The 16,931-nt window shown below is 37.5% G+C and overlaps 1 protein-coding gene across 2 annotated transcripts in view; it reads right to left on the reverse strand.

Annotated features, from left to right (window-relative positions):
- Positions 1-16,931, reverse strand: part of CRYZL1 (crystallin zeta like 1) — a 951,914-nt gene that overhangs the window by 115,450 nt on the left and 819,533 nt on the right. For both annotated transcript variants that reach the window (XM_044072955.1, XM_044072954.1), the window contains one exon: positions 1,089-1,194. In XM_044072955.1, the coding sequence (XP_043928890.1) occupies positions 1,089-1,194 (106 nt within the window). The remainder of the gene's footprint in view (positions 1-1,088; positions 1,195-16,931) is intronic.

Here is a 16,931-nt window from a genome sequence, read left to right on the forward strand (position 1 = left end):
TGTGCTTGACCATCTGTCACCTGGGTTACTGGTGCTATATTTAGTTCAGAAACCTATGTGCTAGGGAGCCACACTGTGCCAATACATTTAACAATAATTAAATATTTGTTTCATATTTATATCATTAGTCATTATGAGGTTTGTTTTATTTCAATAAAACACCCCAAAGAAAATATTTCCAAGCAAACTGTAGACACTTTAAGAGCTATAACCCTCAATGTCAAATTTATATTTGAGTCAAACTGATGTATAACAAATAAAAATTCCCATTTATGAAGGTTACATTAACCAACAAGTTCTGCGGGATGGGTACATGTGGTGTCACTCTACAAGGAGATATTAGAGTCATTCTTTTATCCACACTTACACATTGTAGCACCTACAAATATAATGTAGACAATATACAACTGCAGTAAAGTAAATATTTCTTAGTCCTAATCACTGCAGGTAGCTTTACTGCACATAGATGCAGAATGCTAAAACAGCATCTGTGATCAGAGTTAAATTTATCTATGCACTGTTTTGTGACACAGACAGCAAGTCAAAAGACATTTCAGAGATTACACAGAATTTGTGCAGCTGAAAAAAATACCAAAATGCTCAAAAGTTAACCTCTGTTTGGTCAGCACACTTTGGTCAACAAAGAGATGGCAAACAGGTGAGAAACTGACAATCCCCAGGAAGGGGAATATGCTATTTCCTGGGAACTGAGCAATCTCAGTGTGTGTTTTTTATATATGTATATAGACAGACAGACACACACACACACACACACATATATATATATATATATATATATATATATATATATATATATGAAATTAGCAGCGAGGATGGGGTGGGGGGCTTGCTCCTATGTAATAATCACTAAGTTAATTTTGAGTGCTCCCAAGTTGTCATGCATTCAGTGCAGAATACTAGATCCATATGTATATATAAAGGTTAACAAACAATTGATTTTTGTTATACAAGAGAAAAAATATACAAGTCATTACAAATTTGTGAACAGCTGTTTTCCAACTGCATGCAGTCAAGAGTTGATTTTTCTCTCTAATACAACTTTCAACTTCTGTAACAATGAAGGATACGGAGATATTTCCCTTGCTGCACATTTGACAGAGACCATACTTCATCATTCAGGAATGAAACAGAACCTCCTTTAAGGTAAAGTAGGTGGCTATCTGGTGGATCTAGCTAAAAGAAGTCAAAAAGAGCAAGATTATAAATAACTTACATTAGGCAATTGCCCTTGCCACCAATAAAGAAAAAAAAATTAGTTTCAGAGCAACAAAGCAGATAAATTTTTCACAAAAACACAATGATAAAAATACCACTGAGCAAATGTAATTTTAACTGAATCTTGAAGCATTGTTTTTAAGATGGGTTGGAAAAAACATTAATATTAATGGTGTATACATAAGGTAAAAACGCAAGTTAATGCATTAATTGCCTTGGGAACAAGTGTCATCTGATGACTCACCTAGAAATGCTTGACTCAGCAAAAGCTGGTTCCCCTGCAATGCCCAATAAAAAACACTAGCAGGAAAATAATAAAATCTGTTTATACTCTTCCTGTTAACTGAAATACATGAACAAAGGGGTCTACGTCTAAAGCCCGACTCTCAGATGAGCGACTTTCAAAATCCTGAGATGAAAATCAAGAAAATTCAGAAACATGAAAGTCGACTGTCTACTAGGGTAAGTAAACACTTGGCCAACATGCCCTGTTCTCCACTGTAGTGTGATCCCGGAGTTGGCATATTTAGTTAGGGGGTGGTGTGGGAGGCATATCCAAACCACCTAGGTGACTTTTACTTTCCTCGGCATGGGTTTCCTTTACAGTTGACCATGTATTTACTTATCCTGGTAAAAAATTGACATTTGGGTTTCTGAACTTTTGTGATTTTCGTCTCAGGATTTTGAAAGTTGGTCATCTGAGAGTCTGGCTTTGGAAGTAGACTGAAACATATATCTAAATAAAATCCTCATGTTGATTTAAAAACTGAGCAACAAAAATACTACAAGCATGGAATGTTTGTAACAACCAATCTTGGAGTTTTTGGAACTGTGATTCCAAATGCATACATAACAATTGTCTCAAACTGAAGAAATTCCTAACAGCATACTCTGGTTTGCAAGAATTTTTATTGTTACAATAAAGCATTCCAAGGTAGGTGATCAAACTGCACTTGCACACAACATATTTTTTATACCAGTGTTCCATATATTGTTATACCTTACAGATAAGTCTACATATCTCTTACATTTAGAAAGATGCACAGATAATTTTCTACAAAGACCAAAGAAGTTAAACAATCAAGAAATGATATTTTTTTTCAATCCTCATCCACAACATCCTCTCAACCAGTATCTTGGTATATGAATATTAATTATACATTTTTTATTCAAACAAAACTTAAAAAGGTCTGCTTTTTCTAAGTGTTCATATTTGATGAAAATAAAAAAGTAATGCAAGATGCTGCACAAAATGTGATAAAAGAAATCATTTTCTCAAGCAGCTTTCTAGACAATATTACTGTGCAGGCACTGTTTTTACTCAGGGTGTATTTTACAGGAAACAGCTGATGGACTGAAGGTGTTAGGTATACAGTGAAATATTAAAAATGTAAGTGTCAGAAGGGATTCTGTCTAGTAGAATTATTTTAGGCATTGCAACAGTCAAAAATTATTTCCGTATTTCAAACATTTACTTGTAAGCAAAGTAAGCCAGAAATGTATTGTGTTTTGTGAGACACTGCAGCTTTATGTTACAAGTTTGCATAAGGAGACACAACTTTACCTTGACATAGGCAAATAAATCTTATGGAACACTGCATAAAAGTAGTTAGAAACATGGATAGTATACCACTGTGGAACAAGTGGTTAGAAACATGGTAGTATGCCACTTCATTTTCCATTGGTTTTATTACTACATGTTCTGTAATGAATGCACCATTGTTCTTTGTGTAAATAAAATTACATCCAAGATCAGGAGAAACAGCTCAGGGTAAGAGAACATGCTAAAATGTTAACAGTCTTAGTTTCTAAATGATAATTGCAAGATGTTGCTGTCAGTTTAAGAAGATAAGTTATGATTGGAAAAAGTATTCCAGAAAGTACCCTATGAGCTGGCCAGTGCTTTGTTTCATATACTTAAATTAATGCCTGTAGTCCGTCATCTAAGATTTAAATTTACATTATGTGTAATCTCAGTAGCTGTCAAATTCTACTCCAAAAATAAAATGTCTCGTCATGAAATGCTTTAATTTCTCAGTAGATTTACTGATAATCGACAGAATTAAGGAACTCTTAAAAGAGGGCATGGCCAAAACCCAAGTGCAATGATGCAGCTTTTAGAGCAATTCAACTTCAGTAAGAGCATAAAATAAGCAAGCAGTAATGCCCAACAGTGTGGGAATTACAGGGAAATAAAACACCTGGGGATGTTGTAAGGATCAACACCAGAGGTGGATGGCCTCCCCGCCCCTGGAAGATCTGTTATTTTGTGTAACACCCACCCTGGAGGGCATTATTGTGCTTAGAAAACAGACCATTAAATTGCTATGTTCTACATGGTTCACTATTATTGTATGTGTGTGTGTATGTATGTATGTATGTATGTGTGTGTGTGTGTGTGTATATATATATATATATATATATATACATATACACACACACACACACACACATATACATATAAAACCAAAGAGCACTCCAAAGGATAAATGCCTCGTTGAATGAAAAGAAGGTTAAATAAGATAATCCAACAGTATAGAATGAAGCAAACACATAAAAGGACCATAAAAGTAAACTTCAAGCACGTTTATTAAAATGAACCCAGTGCACAAAAACAGGTATGCGCTTTTACAGTTAGCTTCATCAGACCAAAATATTGCACACCCCTTAACCAAGTTTAAATATAGCAACCTGGCCAATCAAACTGCATGATGAAAATCACATGATAAAAACCACTAGGTTGTACCTTAAACACATACTGAATACAATATAAAACATGAGTTTATAACTAACTTTCACAATGAAAGCAAATATGCAAATAAAAAAACAACATTCTAGGACAAAAAATGTTTTATATGTATATATATATATATATATATATATATATATATATATATATATATATATATATATATGATCATAAAAACATCAATTAAAACATCATTACACTTTTAAACACCTAGATTTAAATACAGGTTTAAGGGAGGCTTTTTCATTTAAGCCTTTCCCCCTATCTGCCCTATGTCGAATAATATATCTCCCTTCTTGGAATATTTCTGATAATGCCCTAACTACTGATGAGGTGTTGGTATTGGAGAAGGGCCTTACATTTATTCCACCTAAGAAAAGTGATGTCACTTGACACTTTACTTGACATTAAACTATTTAGCAGGAATGTATTGTTGAAACTTGAATTTGGCAATACTTCATTAGGTGATTGTTTGTTTTTTAGAAGACCAAGCACTTACATGCCTAGTTGACATCCTTTAGTTGATGCATTTAACAAATGTGTGGAAAATGACATGTTTGATTTGTATGATTCAAGGAGTACTCATGCTTCTCATAATAAGAGGAAGGGGTGTGCAATATTTTGGTCTGAAGAAGCTAACTGTGAAAGTGCTTACCTATTCTTGTGCACTGGGTTCGTTTTAATAAAAGTGCTTGAAGTTTAGATATATGGTCCATCTACATGTTTGCTTCACTGTATACACTGTTGGATTTTATATATATATATATATATATATATATATATATATATATATATATATATATATATATATATGTATATATATACATACATAGGTTCCCTTCAGAAGCTCGAAATGCTGAAATCTCGAATTCATGTAGTAGACAGATTGGTGTGTGTGTGGTAGTACCATGAAATTCAAAACCTCCAGTATTCGAGGTTTTGAATTTCGTGGTTTTCAGGTTTTGGTGTTGTGTGGATTCGACTTCTTGGGCTCGAAATACTGAAATTCAAGATTGCAGTATTTCGTGCTTCTATAGTGAACCCATATATATATATATATATATATATATATATATATTATATTTTTTAATGTAAAATAGATCTTCTGCCTAATGGTTCAGAGTTTCTGTATGATATGTAATTGTTCCTGGTGGACATATTTTAGATGCACATTATATGTAGGCATTTAATAATGTCTACAGACAGACAAACACACACACACACACACACACACACACACACAGTCAATTACATTTACACATATGTTCATAGGTGGTTACTAGGTTATCAGCATAACAGCCAGTTTAGGCCTAGTCAAGCATACCCCAAACTTAACAAAATCTCACTGACGTGTGTCAGTACCCCACAGGATTTTACAGTTATGATATAGGCTTGTACATAACAAGCATTCAAAGGCTGCCACTGTCCATTTGGGACAGAAGTGCCAAATCAAGGGTAAATTTGCAATTTCTCATTTACTGGTCCATGTTACATTTGAATAAGGTTAGAGATGAGCTTTACTTCACATGGATGGGAAGCCAGACAAGAGGTTACTTTTTGAGATACATACCTGTTCCTCTAGCATGTCCTGTTTATGTTGCATACAAAGTGTAATTCTTTAGACTGGGCATTCCTGATACTAAATGTTCTGTGAATGTGCAACACATCCATTGATGTGGGATCAGTAGTTGCCTTGAAGGCTATGCATAAGATTGTCTCCTACAGACTGCTGTGCATCAGAGTACAAGGGAGAGGGCTTAGAGTTGGTTGCTACAGGACTTGTTTACTCACTGTATTCTTTTTGTGATGATTCCCTGTGGTCACTCAAGCTGTTGCAAGTGTGTGGTTTGGGACATTCCACAGGGATTTTTCAGTAGAGATGAATAAGATGGAGAAACATGGCAGGAAAAATAAAAACTTTGAATCTGGTTAACGCTTTCACATCAAAGATGCTTCATCAGACCATACAATTCATCAAAACTAACTCAGTTATATACACCCTAGCTGCCAATTAAACAATCAATTATCAAACTACTAAACATTTAATTACAATCAATTTAAAAGGACGGCATACATTTATCATAGTTCATCTAACTCGCAAATCCATGCATTGCATATACAGAATCACTCAATTACTATTAAAATGTAATTCTATAATATTACACATCATTAAAAACTCCATATTAGTATAGCTATATATAATTATATAATAAAACATGAAAATGGAGCAGGATACAAAAATAAATAAAATTTATTAAGCGCTTTCGTCAAATATTAGGATTGACTTCTAAAAAACCCAAATATCTTTAAACAAGCAATAACTAGTATCAGTATAAAAAAATACTATAAAATCTTACATAAAGATGAAAAACAAGGTCATAGTGTACACCTCATTAAAATAAAATAAAAAAAGTCAGCTTTAAGTTTTAAGTAACTGATGAGGGACACCATGTCGTTCAAGCCTGGGCTAGTGATGGCATTAACTCTAAGTTGCCACATAAGTTCTCTAAATTCAAGGAAACAGTCACTAGGTCCCCCTCTCTCATCCATTACTACCCTTTCCAGTACAATAAACTTGAAATTGTGGTTTGGAAATGTATTAATGTGCTTTGCCAGGGCATTTTTGATGTTGCCTTTGGTTATTATCATAGGTATGCTGATAAACGAGTATCCTAAAGGCATTTTTGGTCTTGCCAATATAAAACCCAGGACACGCCTGGCATATGGCAGCATACACTTCTTGTTTGCTCACACAATTACAGTTCTGGTTAACTTTTACCCATCCATAACCTTTAATAAAGACTTTTAATAAAGACTCTGTCGCTCTCTAACATGTGTTTACATTGAGTGCAGTGCCCACATTTTGTCATTTTCCCAACACCAGGTTTTGTGTTCTTACCACTGGACTCCAAACGGTTCTTAATGCTGGAATCCTTTTTGTATACTATAACAGGGGAGTCACCCAACTTTCCCCCTATGGTCTCATCGCTCATAAGAATGAACCAGTTTCTCACCAATATGTCCTGTATCAATGGGAATTCTAAGTTGTACGTGAGAATGTGTCCATGTTGAAATGGGGCAGTTGTCGAAATCCTATTTTCTGAAGGTGCACAGAGTCTAGAGATGTCCAAACCCAACAGTGGATAGAAATAACCTTCCACTCTCTTTTTGGATACTTCTTCAAGTAAAGGTTTCACTTCAGTTATTGCTTGTTTCAAGATATTTGGGTTTTTTATTGTACATATTTATTGTCGCACAGACTCATACATATCATGTTTATATTTTCTCTACTAGTGGTATATAGTATTGTATTATATCCACTAGTTGGCATTTTTTGTAATTTAGTGTCAGGGTGTATATTTACCATATATATTTCTTACAGTGGTACTAAGTAATGGCTTATTTTATTGAGAAAGAAACAATTTAGAATACAAGGGAGTCTATGTCTCTAAACATTTCTATGTTTAATTATTCAATTTTATTCAATTAATGACTTAATTGTTTTATGTATAAAAGGATGGTCTTTCTGACTGTCGGGCATTCTGAAGAAATCAATCCTAATATTTGACGAAAGCTCTTAATAAATTTTATTTATTTTTGTATCCTGCTCTATATTCGTGCTTTTTGTTGTATAATAAAACATAATCGTCGCATTTTTAAATAAGGTTTAATTGACATCCTGTCATTCAACCCTGGTTCCTTCTCAGCCTGTAGCTCTATTAGCCATCTCAGTTCACTCAGCTCTAAGCTACTTTTTATGTCTCCCAACCATGAGTCCTGATAAATACACTCAACCACTTTAAACAAAAAGTGATATGTTTTATCTTTACAGACATAACCCACCCTTTAGACCGATAGTTTCTGGTCAAGGCTGGGTCACATATTCACTGTCTAAACATATTGAGAGGAATTTGAGGCCAATAACTGATAACTCATTACATGTATTGAAGGATACTATGCAGCTTTTGTGGTGTATATAACAGAGTTACTTTTGATGAATTGTATGGTCTGATGAAACATCTTTGATGTGAAAGAGCTAACTGTACTACGTTTTTATTTTTCCTGCCATGTTTCTCCATCTTATTCATCTTTACTGAAACTTCTATTTGTTGGTATAAGAGCAGCTAATCTGCAGTGACTGCACTGGTGGATTTTACTGTTTTTACATTCCACAGGGAGCAAGGTATTCTATGACTGGTCTGATGAGAGCAGAACAGTACAGCAGACAACCTACTTGGACTTGGATGCCATGCCCTTACTTATATGTTATGCAATGTAGAATGATGTTCCATCACAGAGGAAATATGGTGGTCAAAGGTCAGGTTACTGTCAGCATGCTTTCTCAGATCCTTGACCACTAGGTCTATTTTTAGTGTTTTTTTATCAATATGGTAATTTCCAGGGGGTGACATCTTTCCAAAGCGTACTATTATGATTTTTGTCATATTGAGTTTTATTCCATGGCTATGGCATCAGTTGTTTGTTCTGTGTCAGGCCCTCTTGATGGGTATCTGGGTCTTTAAGGGATTCAATAACTACATCTAGTCTGCAGTCAGAAGTAGTCTTGGTCAGCCACACGACCTTAACATTTGCCTTGACTTCAAAACAGTAGACTGCAAAAAGAAGAGGCCCCAGCACCGATCCCCCTGGGACTCCACTAGTGACTGACCATTTTATGTTTTTGGACTTCCCTAGCCTATTGTCTTATGTCCTATCATTGAGCCAGACAGCTATCGATCAGGTAATGTGTGGGTTTATGCCTAATTTTTTAAGTTTATCTACAATGCCAGACTGAGGTATCATGTCGAATGCCTTAGACAGGTCAGGGTAGACAGTGTGTATTGTTTTGTCCTTGACCATAGCTTTAGTGATATTCTTGATGAAATTCACCCGGTTAAGTAGGCATGACCAACCTTTGGTTCATAGGCTCATAGGTAGGTACTAGGCTATCTGCCCGAAGGCATTTATAAGCCTAGCCGGAATATGTTGGCTTTCACCGCCCCCTTAAATTAGTTCCCTGTGCCTCTGTCCAGCAGAGCCATTGAAGTGATCCCCGGGGTAAACTTTCTGTTTCCCATCCACTCATCAAGGTTTCTCTTGAAGAATGTTAGCGAGGAGCTCTGCCTAATGTAGATTGGAATCTTGTTCCACAGCATGGGAAGTCTCTGGGACAGGAATCCATCCCTCCAGCACATCCTATTTATTGCTGTGGAGAAGTTTAGATCCCTACAGCGTGTGGCTCGAGGGGATATGGTTTTCTTTAGGTGGAGCACATCCATCAACTCTGGGTTGGACATGGCCTTGTATGTCAGGCAGAGATCACCTCTGAGTAGGTGGTGTGCAACCGAGTACAGCTGGATTTTCTTCAGTCTAGCTGCATAGGGCATCTGTTTGAGGCCAGTTATCCTCTTGGCGAGGTACTTCTGTGGTCTTTCCAGCTGTTGCAGGTGTCTTGTAAGGTACATCCCAAATGGGGTGTTGTACTCTATGATGGGTCTGATGAGTGATGCATAGAGTGGCACAATGACCTCTTCTGATCTGGATGCAAACCCTTTTGTGATTAGGTGGGCCACATAGGATTTTCTAACCACTTTGGCAATGTGATTATCAAAGGAGAGGTTACTATCTACTTTGGGTCCCCAGATTCCTTATTACGTCTTCCTTATTTAGGGGGCTACCACCTATGTGGTAGTTTGTAGGTACTTGTTTTTTCCAAAGGGGGTGACTATGCACTTTTTGGCATTTATCTTGAAGCCAAGGTTTTGACACCAGGTATCTGTCTCAGTGAGACCCTTTTGGAGGATGTCTGTATCTAGTTTGCAGTCGTCTGCGAACATGGTCAGCCATAGTCCTCCTGTGCTTGCCTGTACCTCTGAGAAGTAAATTCCGAACAGGAGGGGTCCTAGGACTGAGCCCTGGGGAACTCCACTTGTAACCGGTTTAGTTAGACCTAGCTCCTGAAACTCTTACCATGTGGGTTCTGTCCATGAGCCAGTTGGCAATCCATCTCATGATGTAGGGATTTATGTTTAGGCTGGTGAGCTTGTCTATAATACCTAAATGTGGAATGGTGTTGAAGGCCTTTGTGAGGTCTAGGTAGGCTGTGTGGATCACCTTCCCCTCGTCTATAGCCTTGGTAACTGTCTCTAAGAAGTCCACCAGGTTTAGGAGGCATGATCTGCCCTTAACAAAGCTGAACTGGGTAGGGTCCAGTGTTTGGAGGTTCCCAATGTCTCTGTTAATGAGATCCATGATGATGCGCTCCATAGCCTTGCCAACCAAGCTAGTCAGGCTTATAGGGTGATAGTTCCTGGGGTCTGTTGTGGCTCCACCTTTGTGGAGTGGAATAATCGTTGCTGTGTGGCACTCTATGGGCATGTAGCCTGTGGAGAGGCCGAGTTTGAACAGTGTATTTAGGTGAGGAGTTAGTTCATCTTTGAGCTCTTGCAGGACGCAGCCTGGGACACCCGCCGGTCCCATTGACGCTGTGTTTTTGGCTTTGGATAGGGCTGTTTTAACCTGAGTGTCTGTGATTTCAGGGGCACTACATTCTTCTGGTATAGTTATGGGCCCCTTTTTGGGTGAGACGGGGGTGAAGTTTGCACTGAACCTGTCTGCCAAGATGTTGGCTATATCGATTGGTTCAGTGTATTTTGTGTCATTCTGCACTAACTCTGAGCAGATCTTAGGATTGCCACTTAGATTCTTGACATAGCTAAAGAATGCCTTGTGGTTATCTTTGGAGTACTTAGCAATTTTTTCTTTCGAAGCTAGCCTTGGATGATTTTATGAGGGATCGTAGTTTCTTGCTGATACTGATCAGGGATGTCTTCCCTTCTTAGGATTTTACTCTTCTTTGAACTAGTTTCCTCCTGCTATTGTATAGTTTGTTTATGGCAGGGGTCCAACAGACTGGTTTCCTTTTCTTGAAGGAGTGAGTCCTGGCTTTGCTTGGGATAGCACGATCCATGTATTCTTGAAAGTGCCCATAGAATGCATTAGTAAAGGATTTTGCAGCTTGGACAGAGTTATCCTTTAGCATGGGGGCTTTGAAACTTTCCACCTCGGTCTTAAGTAACGTGAAGTTTGCTATTGAAAAGTTTTTCACGGTGGTTTCCTTGACCGGGGGTGGGGGCAGAATGTGGATATCCAGAGTGATTAGTTTATGGTCAGATCTAACCAGCAAGGGGTTGGAACTCTGGTGTGGAACACCGGTCGCCCATGTTGGTGATGACCAGGTCCAATATGTTGTCACCAACAACACTGGCTGTCCGGAAATAAGAAGCCCAAATGCGATAGATAACTTATAGAACTTTAATGGATTCTGGTACCTCGGCTTTCGCCTTCATAAGGAATATCTACCATGAACAAATCCACTGCTTATAAACCAACAGCCATAATCAATTAAACAATTAAGTAATTAAACAATATAGATTCATTTGAGAAAATATATATATACAAACATTTAAAGGAACCTAATCATCATACATTACCTAACATTTTATAACACTTTGTTTCAAATACAAAATACTTTATATATTATTTTATTAAATATTATAATTATTAAGAATACTAGATACAAAATATCCTTAACATACCTACAAATGTAAAAAATTCATACTTTAATTAATATGTCTCTAAATTTCTAAATTCAAACCCAAGGGATATAAAGTATTGAACTTAATAATGCATTTAGATTCCAAATTCAACAAACCCCTAGTAAAATTAATACTATTGGAATCTAACCCCCAGGGTCTGCCCAAAATACTAAAAGTTAAGCCATTATCTGTTCCCCCATGTACTTCGTGAAAATGCCTGGCCACTGGACTTTCTAATCTACCCCTCCTTATGTCACCAATGTGTTCAAGAATTCTTGATTTCACTCTTCTCCTAGTCTGGCCTATATACCATTTTTTTGGTGCACAACTGCATCCCAGTATGTAAACAACACCCGTAGAATTACAATCAGAATGTTCTATAGCATTAAAACTAACCCCATTGATCTCAGTGTTATCCAAATTTCTGCACCTAGTGCAGACCTTGCACTTCCCACAGGGGAATGTGCCAGCATTCCATTGTTTCTTATAAAGTTTAAATCTTAATAGTTCCTTTAAATTCTGAAACCTACCATATGAAAAAGTTACTTTATTAGGAAATAGATGTCCTATCTTGTCATCCCTGCTGATAATGGGCCACAATGAATTGACCACTCTTTTTGAAATATTAGAAAATTCTGAAAATCTACTCACAAAAAATAATGCATTGTCCCCCAATACTTTCTCCATACTTTCCCTGTCATAATTATTACCTCTTGTGTTGATATCTAACATTTCCTTACTGCTATGGGACCTAACATGCTTGATTATACCTAACTCATGTTCAACTTGATTTCTAGCTGACATCACAATATTTTTAGGATAGCCTCTAGTACTTAATTTTGCCTCAACCTTGTTGAATTCTGAATTAAACATATATTTTTCTGACGTATTGACAGCAATACGTTTAAATTCACCTAATGGTAAAGAACTAATAAGATTGAGACTATGCATACTCGTAGCATGCAAAAAATTATTGGTGGCTGTTTCTTTGTGAAAAGGTCTGAATTGTATTTTTCTATCAGACCCCACATAAAAACTTACATCAAGAAATTGGATTTCATGACGCCCTGTCTTATAAGTGAAATCCAAACCACAAGGATTGTTTTTTTAACTCACCAATAAATTTATCAAAGTCCCTACAATCACCTTCGCAAAGAAATAAAAGATCATCAATAAATCTTTTGTACTTTATCACTTTGTTACAAAAAAAATTATTAGGATAGATGAACAGGTTCTCAAAATGTGCCATAAATATAATGGCATATGAAGGAGCATAGGGGGCCACCCATTGCTGTGCCCTCCTTTTGAAGAAAAAAAGTTTTTTCAAATTCAAAACAATTGTGAGTTAAACAAAAATCTAACAAATTAATAAAGAAGTACGTGGACCTTCCCCTAACATCCTACTAACTGCCTCTAGTCCCCAAATTCTATTAATACTTGTGTATAGTGACTTGACATCTACAGTTGCCCAATAGAAATGGTCATTCCAAACCGTGCCCCCTATGCTATTACAAACTTCACGTGTATTTTTCACATGTGCGGACACCCTATTTAAATATTTTTCAAGCACAGAATCCAAAAAAATTCCTACATTCTGTAAGTATGCACCCCTGCCTGAAACAATTGGACATCCTGGAGGATTCCTTAAATCCTTATGCACCTTTGGAATTATAAAAAACCTCGCATCCTTAGGATTCTTAATATACAACTTTTTAACATCTTTAGCTGTAAAGAATCCCAGGCGTTCACCCCTTTCCAATAAATCAAGCAGTGTGCCGTTAAAAATTTTAACAGGATTGGTGGCCAGGCGTTCATATACACTTACATCTGACAATAAATCAAAGGCTGAAGAAATATATTTATCTTTGGGATAAATTACCCAATTACCGCCTTTGTCAGATTCAGTAAACACATATTTCCCAATCGATTCCCTTAATTCACGCAAAGCCAGCCACTCGTTCTTACTTAAATTAAAAACCTTTTTGCTGTGCTTAAATTTCTTAAATTCAATTTCTAATGTGTTACACAAAGTTTTTTCAAACACATTTATAACAACATTGATTTTTGGTGGTTCAAAATCACTCACAAACGGGACTTTTGGCATATCAAATTTCCCATAACCAGTGAAATATTCAAACTCAGAACTCATGACAATATTCTGCTCCTCTCCATAAATATCAAACAATTCATTCTCATAAATTGTCATATCCATCAAGGAACTATCTAAAAGTGACTCATCCATACTAACAGAATTCCTTTTCTCCGTTAAATTATTGCTAGCAAAAAAAACTTTTAAATGCAACTTCCTGCAGAACTTTTTTGCTTCAATAATAACATCCGCCAGGCTAGGAAAATGAGTGGGCACGAATTTCGTACCCTTGTTTAACAAACCAAGAATATTGTCAGTAATAATCAAATCAGAAAGATTTATAATACGTAAATTCTCGCCCACATTGTGAATGTAAGCACTAGAAAAAACATTGGTGACATATGGAGCATTGGAAACTTGAGATGGAATAAATCCACATGTACGAACAAAATCACAAAAACCAATTCTATCTTCTTTTTCCCTTTCCTTGAAAGCGTCGTCCTCTTCCTCTATTCTGCGTTGTGGTCTGGTCGTCACCTGCCGGCATACTGTTTGACCCGTTGGAACCTGAAAATGTCTCCACGTCTAAATTCTCGAAAGACACGCTTTTTCTCGATTCCCAATTCCCAATATGTTGTCACCCCTGGTGTGGATGTTGGCCAGCTGATCCAGGGTATTTGAGTTTATAAATTCTAGGAAATGTTGGGCAAGGGAGTTGGTACTTGAGTAGCTCTCCCAGTTAATGTTTGGGTAATTGAAATCACCCAAAATCAGGGTGTTTGGTAGGACCTTTATGTTTCCCGGAGTTTCCAGAAATGCAGAGTGGGGGTCCTGGGACATGGTGGGTGATCTGTAGCAAGCTACAATTTGAATTGCAGTTTTGCCCGTTGTTAGTTGCATGTGGATGATCTCTGAAGCATCATGCTGTGCCACTAACCTGGAGGTGTGGGTATCCTTGATGAATATGGATACGCCCCCCCCCCACATTTTGTATTTCGGTCCGGGTTTTGTGGCCGAAATGTATGGTATGAATTGTAGCCTGGTAGTGCTGGGGTGCTCTCTGGAGCCTTAAACCAGGTTTCTGTTACTGCACATATATCATTTTTCTCCATACTGAGAAGTGCCTCGAGTGCATGCATTTTGAGGTTTAGACTTCTGGCATTGAGTAGCATTACCCTCAGTTTTTTTTACTTGTGCTATTTACGGCAGTGGGTTTGTCTTTTGAGCCTTGCCTAAAAAAGGTACTATAGGGGTGCCAAGAGCCTTGGCCAGTATTCGAAAGCCTAAGGGTGACAGGTGCAAGCAATCTCTAGCGAAGCAGTGTGGCTTGTCGAGCTGTCATCCCAGGCTGACAGACACTTGATCCCCTTTGAATGACACCAGAAGCTTAGCCAATTGTTGAAATTGATCATTTTTTCTTTACACTGTGGTATCATTCTTGGTGAGGGCAGGATGCTAAACAAGGTCAGGGTCATACTGGCCTGGGCTATGTGATCAGAGAGCTCCTCCATGTCTCTTTTCATGTAGTCCAGGGAGGTAAGGCTCGGGTCATTCACACCAACATGGACAATAACAAAGTCGTATTTGTACTTGTTCTGGAGTGACCCGAGTGCTTGTGTTATGTGGTGGATCCTGGCACCCAACAGGCAGCTAACAGTAACCTTCTCCTTGTTCAGCCTAGTGAGTGGGACGTCAGTGTGCCTGACTATAGAGTCACCTATTACTAGTGTGTTGGGTATGTTATTTTGCCTTAAGGGCTGTGATTGAGTGGCACACTGGTTTTATGAAGTATGTGTTTCATGGTTTGTGTTGGGGGGTGGAGGTTGCTTGGATTTCTGCTTTGGAGGTCTCTGTTGCTTTTGCAAATTTTTATTTACAGCCTCCGAGTATGTTTTTGTCTATTTATGTGTGTTTTTTGCCGGTGCTGGTTTCATAGGTCTATGTGAGACTGATGGTGTGATACAAGTAATTCCCTTCTCCTCTTGACTGCCTAAGTCCAGTCTTGGGTTGAGAGAGCTTATCCTCCAGTTTGCCTGTATAACTGTATCTCTTGCATGTATTAGTGTTTGGTGGTAGGAGGAGAGGGTTATCTGTGTACATGAGGCAGTCGTAACATTGCCTCAAAATGCCCAGATTCACCAGTTGGACCAGAGAGTACACCTGAATCTGCCCTTTGGACATGTCTGGATAGGTACAGTGAACTGTTTTACCGATTGTCTGGTAAGGTCAGATAGAGAGCCTTGCCCTTCTCTACAGTATGGGGGGGGGGTCTAGTGCTAAGGTTTACTAGTGCTAGCTATGAGTTTTGAGCATGTGCCAGGCTGCGGAGTTAATGGTTTGAGTGCTTAAGTTGAAAGTTTGTCTAGTTCCAAGGGAAAAATTAAAGAGTAGACTTTGTGGAACCAGGTATAGTTATACACTGGCTAACCGGCGCTGCCTGGCACACAAAACAGAGCTAATGTGGGTTTTATAGCAGGGGAATAAAAGAGATAGAAATTATCCCAAAATGGCCAATAAATTACTAATTTCTGGGCTGAAACCACTCCTCCAGGGATAGATAGGCTGCTCAAAGCTCCCCTCTCTCACAGAGAAACTTCCTTCTAGCCAAGTAGGGTATGGCCAAACACAGAAACTTGTAACACAGTTCTGAATTCAGCACTAACCTGAAAACTGGACTATACTAGCTTAGAAAGGTGGGAAAACAAGTATGTATGTATATATATATATATATATATATATATATATATATATATATATATATATTTGTTTGTTTTGTTTTTTACAGAAAATAAAGCAGATACAATAAAAAAAACACTAAATGCACAGAAATGGCTATAATACTTGAGTTTGTAGCCTACAACAGTTAAACAGGTAATTTAAACACAAAAACAACTTTTTTAAAGTGCAGGCAGTAAAATAAGTACAATATGTAGCTGAAACAAGCTTTTTAAATCACAGAAACTCTAAAAAAAATCAGCATTTTAGGTTGGAATTTGCTAAAGGCAGCAAAAAAATGCAGAAAAAATGATACTTAATCACTCCAAAGTCTCTCTTTTGTCTCTCTGCTGCTGTAGAACTCTGCAGAGCACCAGGCAGGAGCTTGTTGAGCTGTATACAAGCACAAAAACCTCGCAAATGCGGGTTTTATAGCAGGGAAATGAAAGAGATAGAAATTAGCCCAAAATGGCCAATAAACTACTAATTTCTGGGCTGAAACCACTCCTTCAGGGACAGATAGGCTGCTCAAAGCACCTCTATC

The sequence above is a fragment of the Protopterus annectens genome, chromosome 5.part1 (genome assembly GCF_019279795.1).
Source record: "Protopterus annectens isolate FY-2018-M chromosome 5.part1, PAN1.0, whole genome shotgun sequence".
Lineage (NCBI taxonomy): Eukaryota > Metazoa > Chordata > Ceratodontiformes > Protopteridae > Protopterus > Protopterus annectens.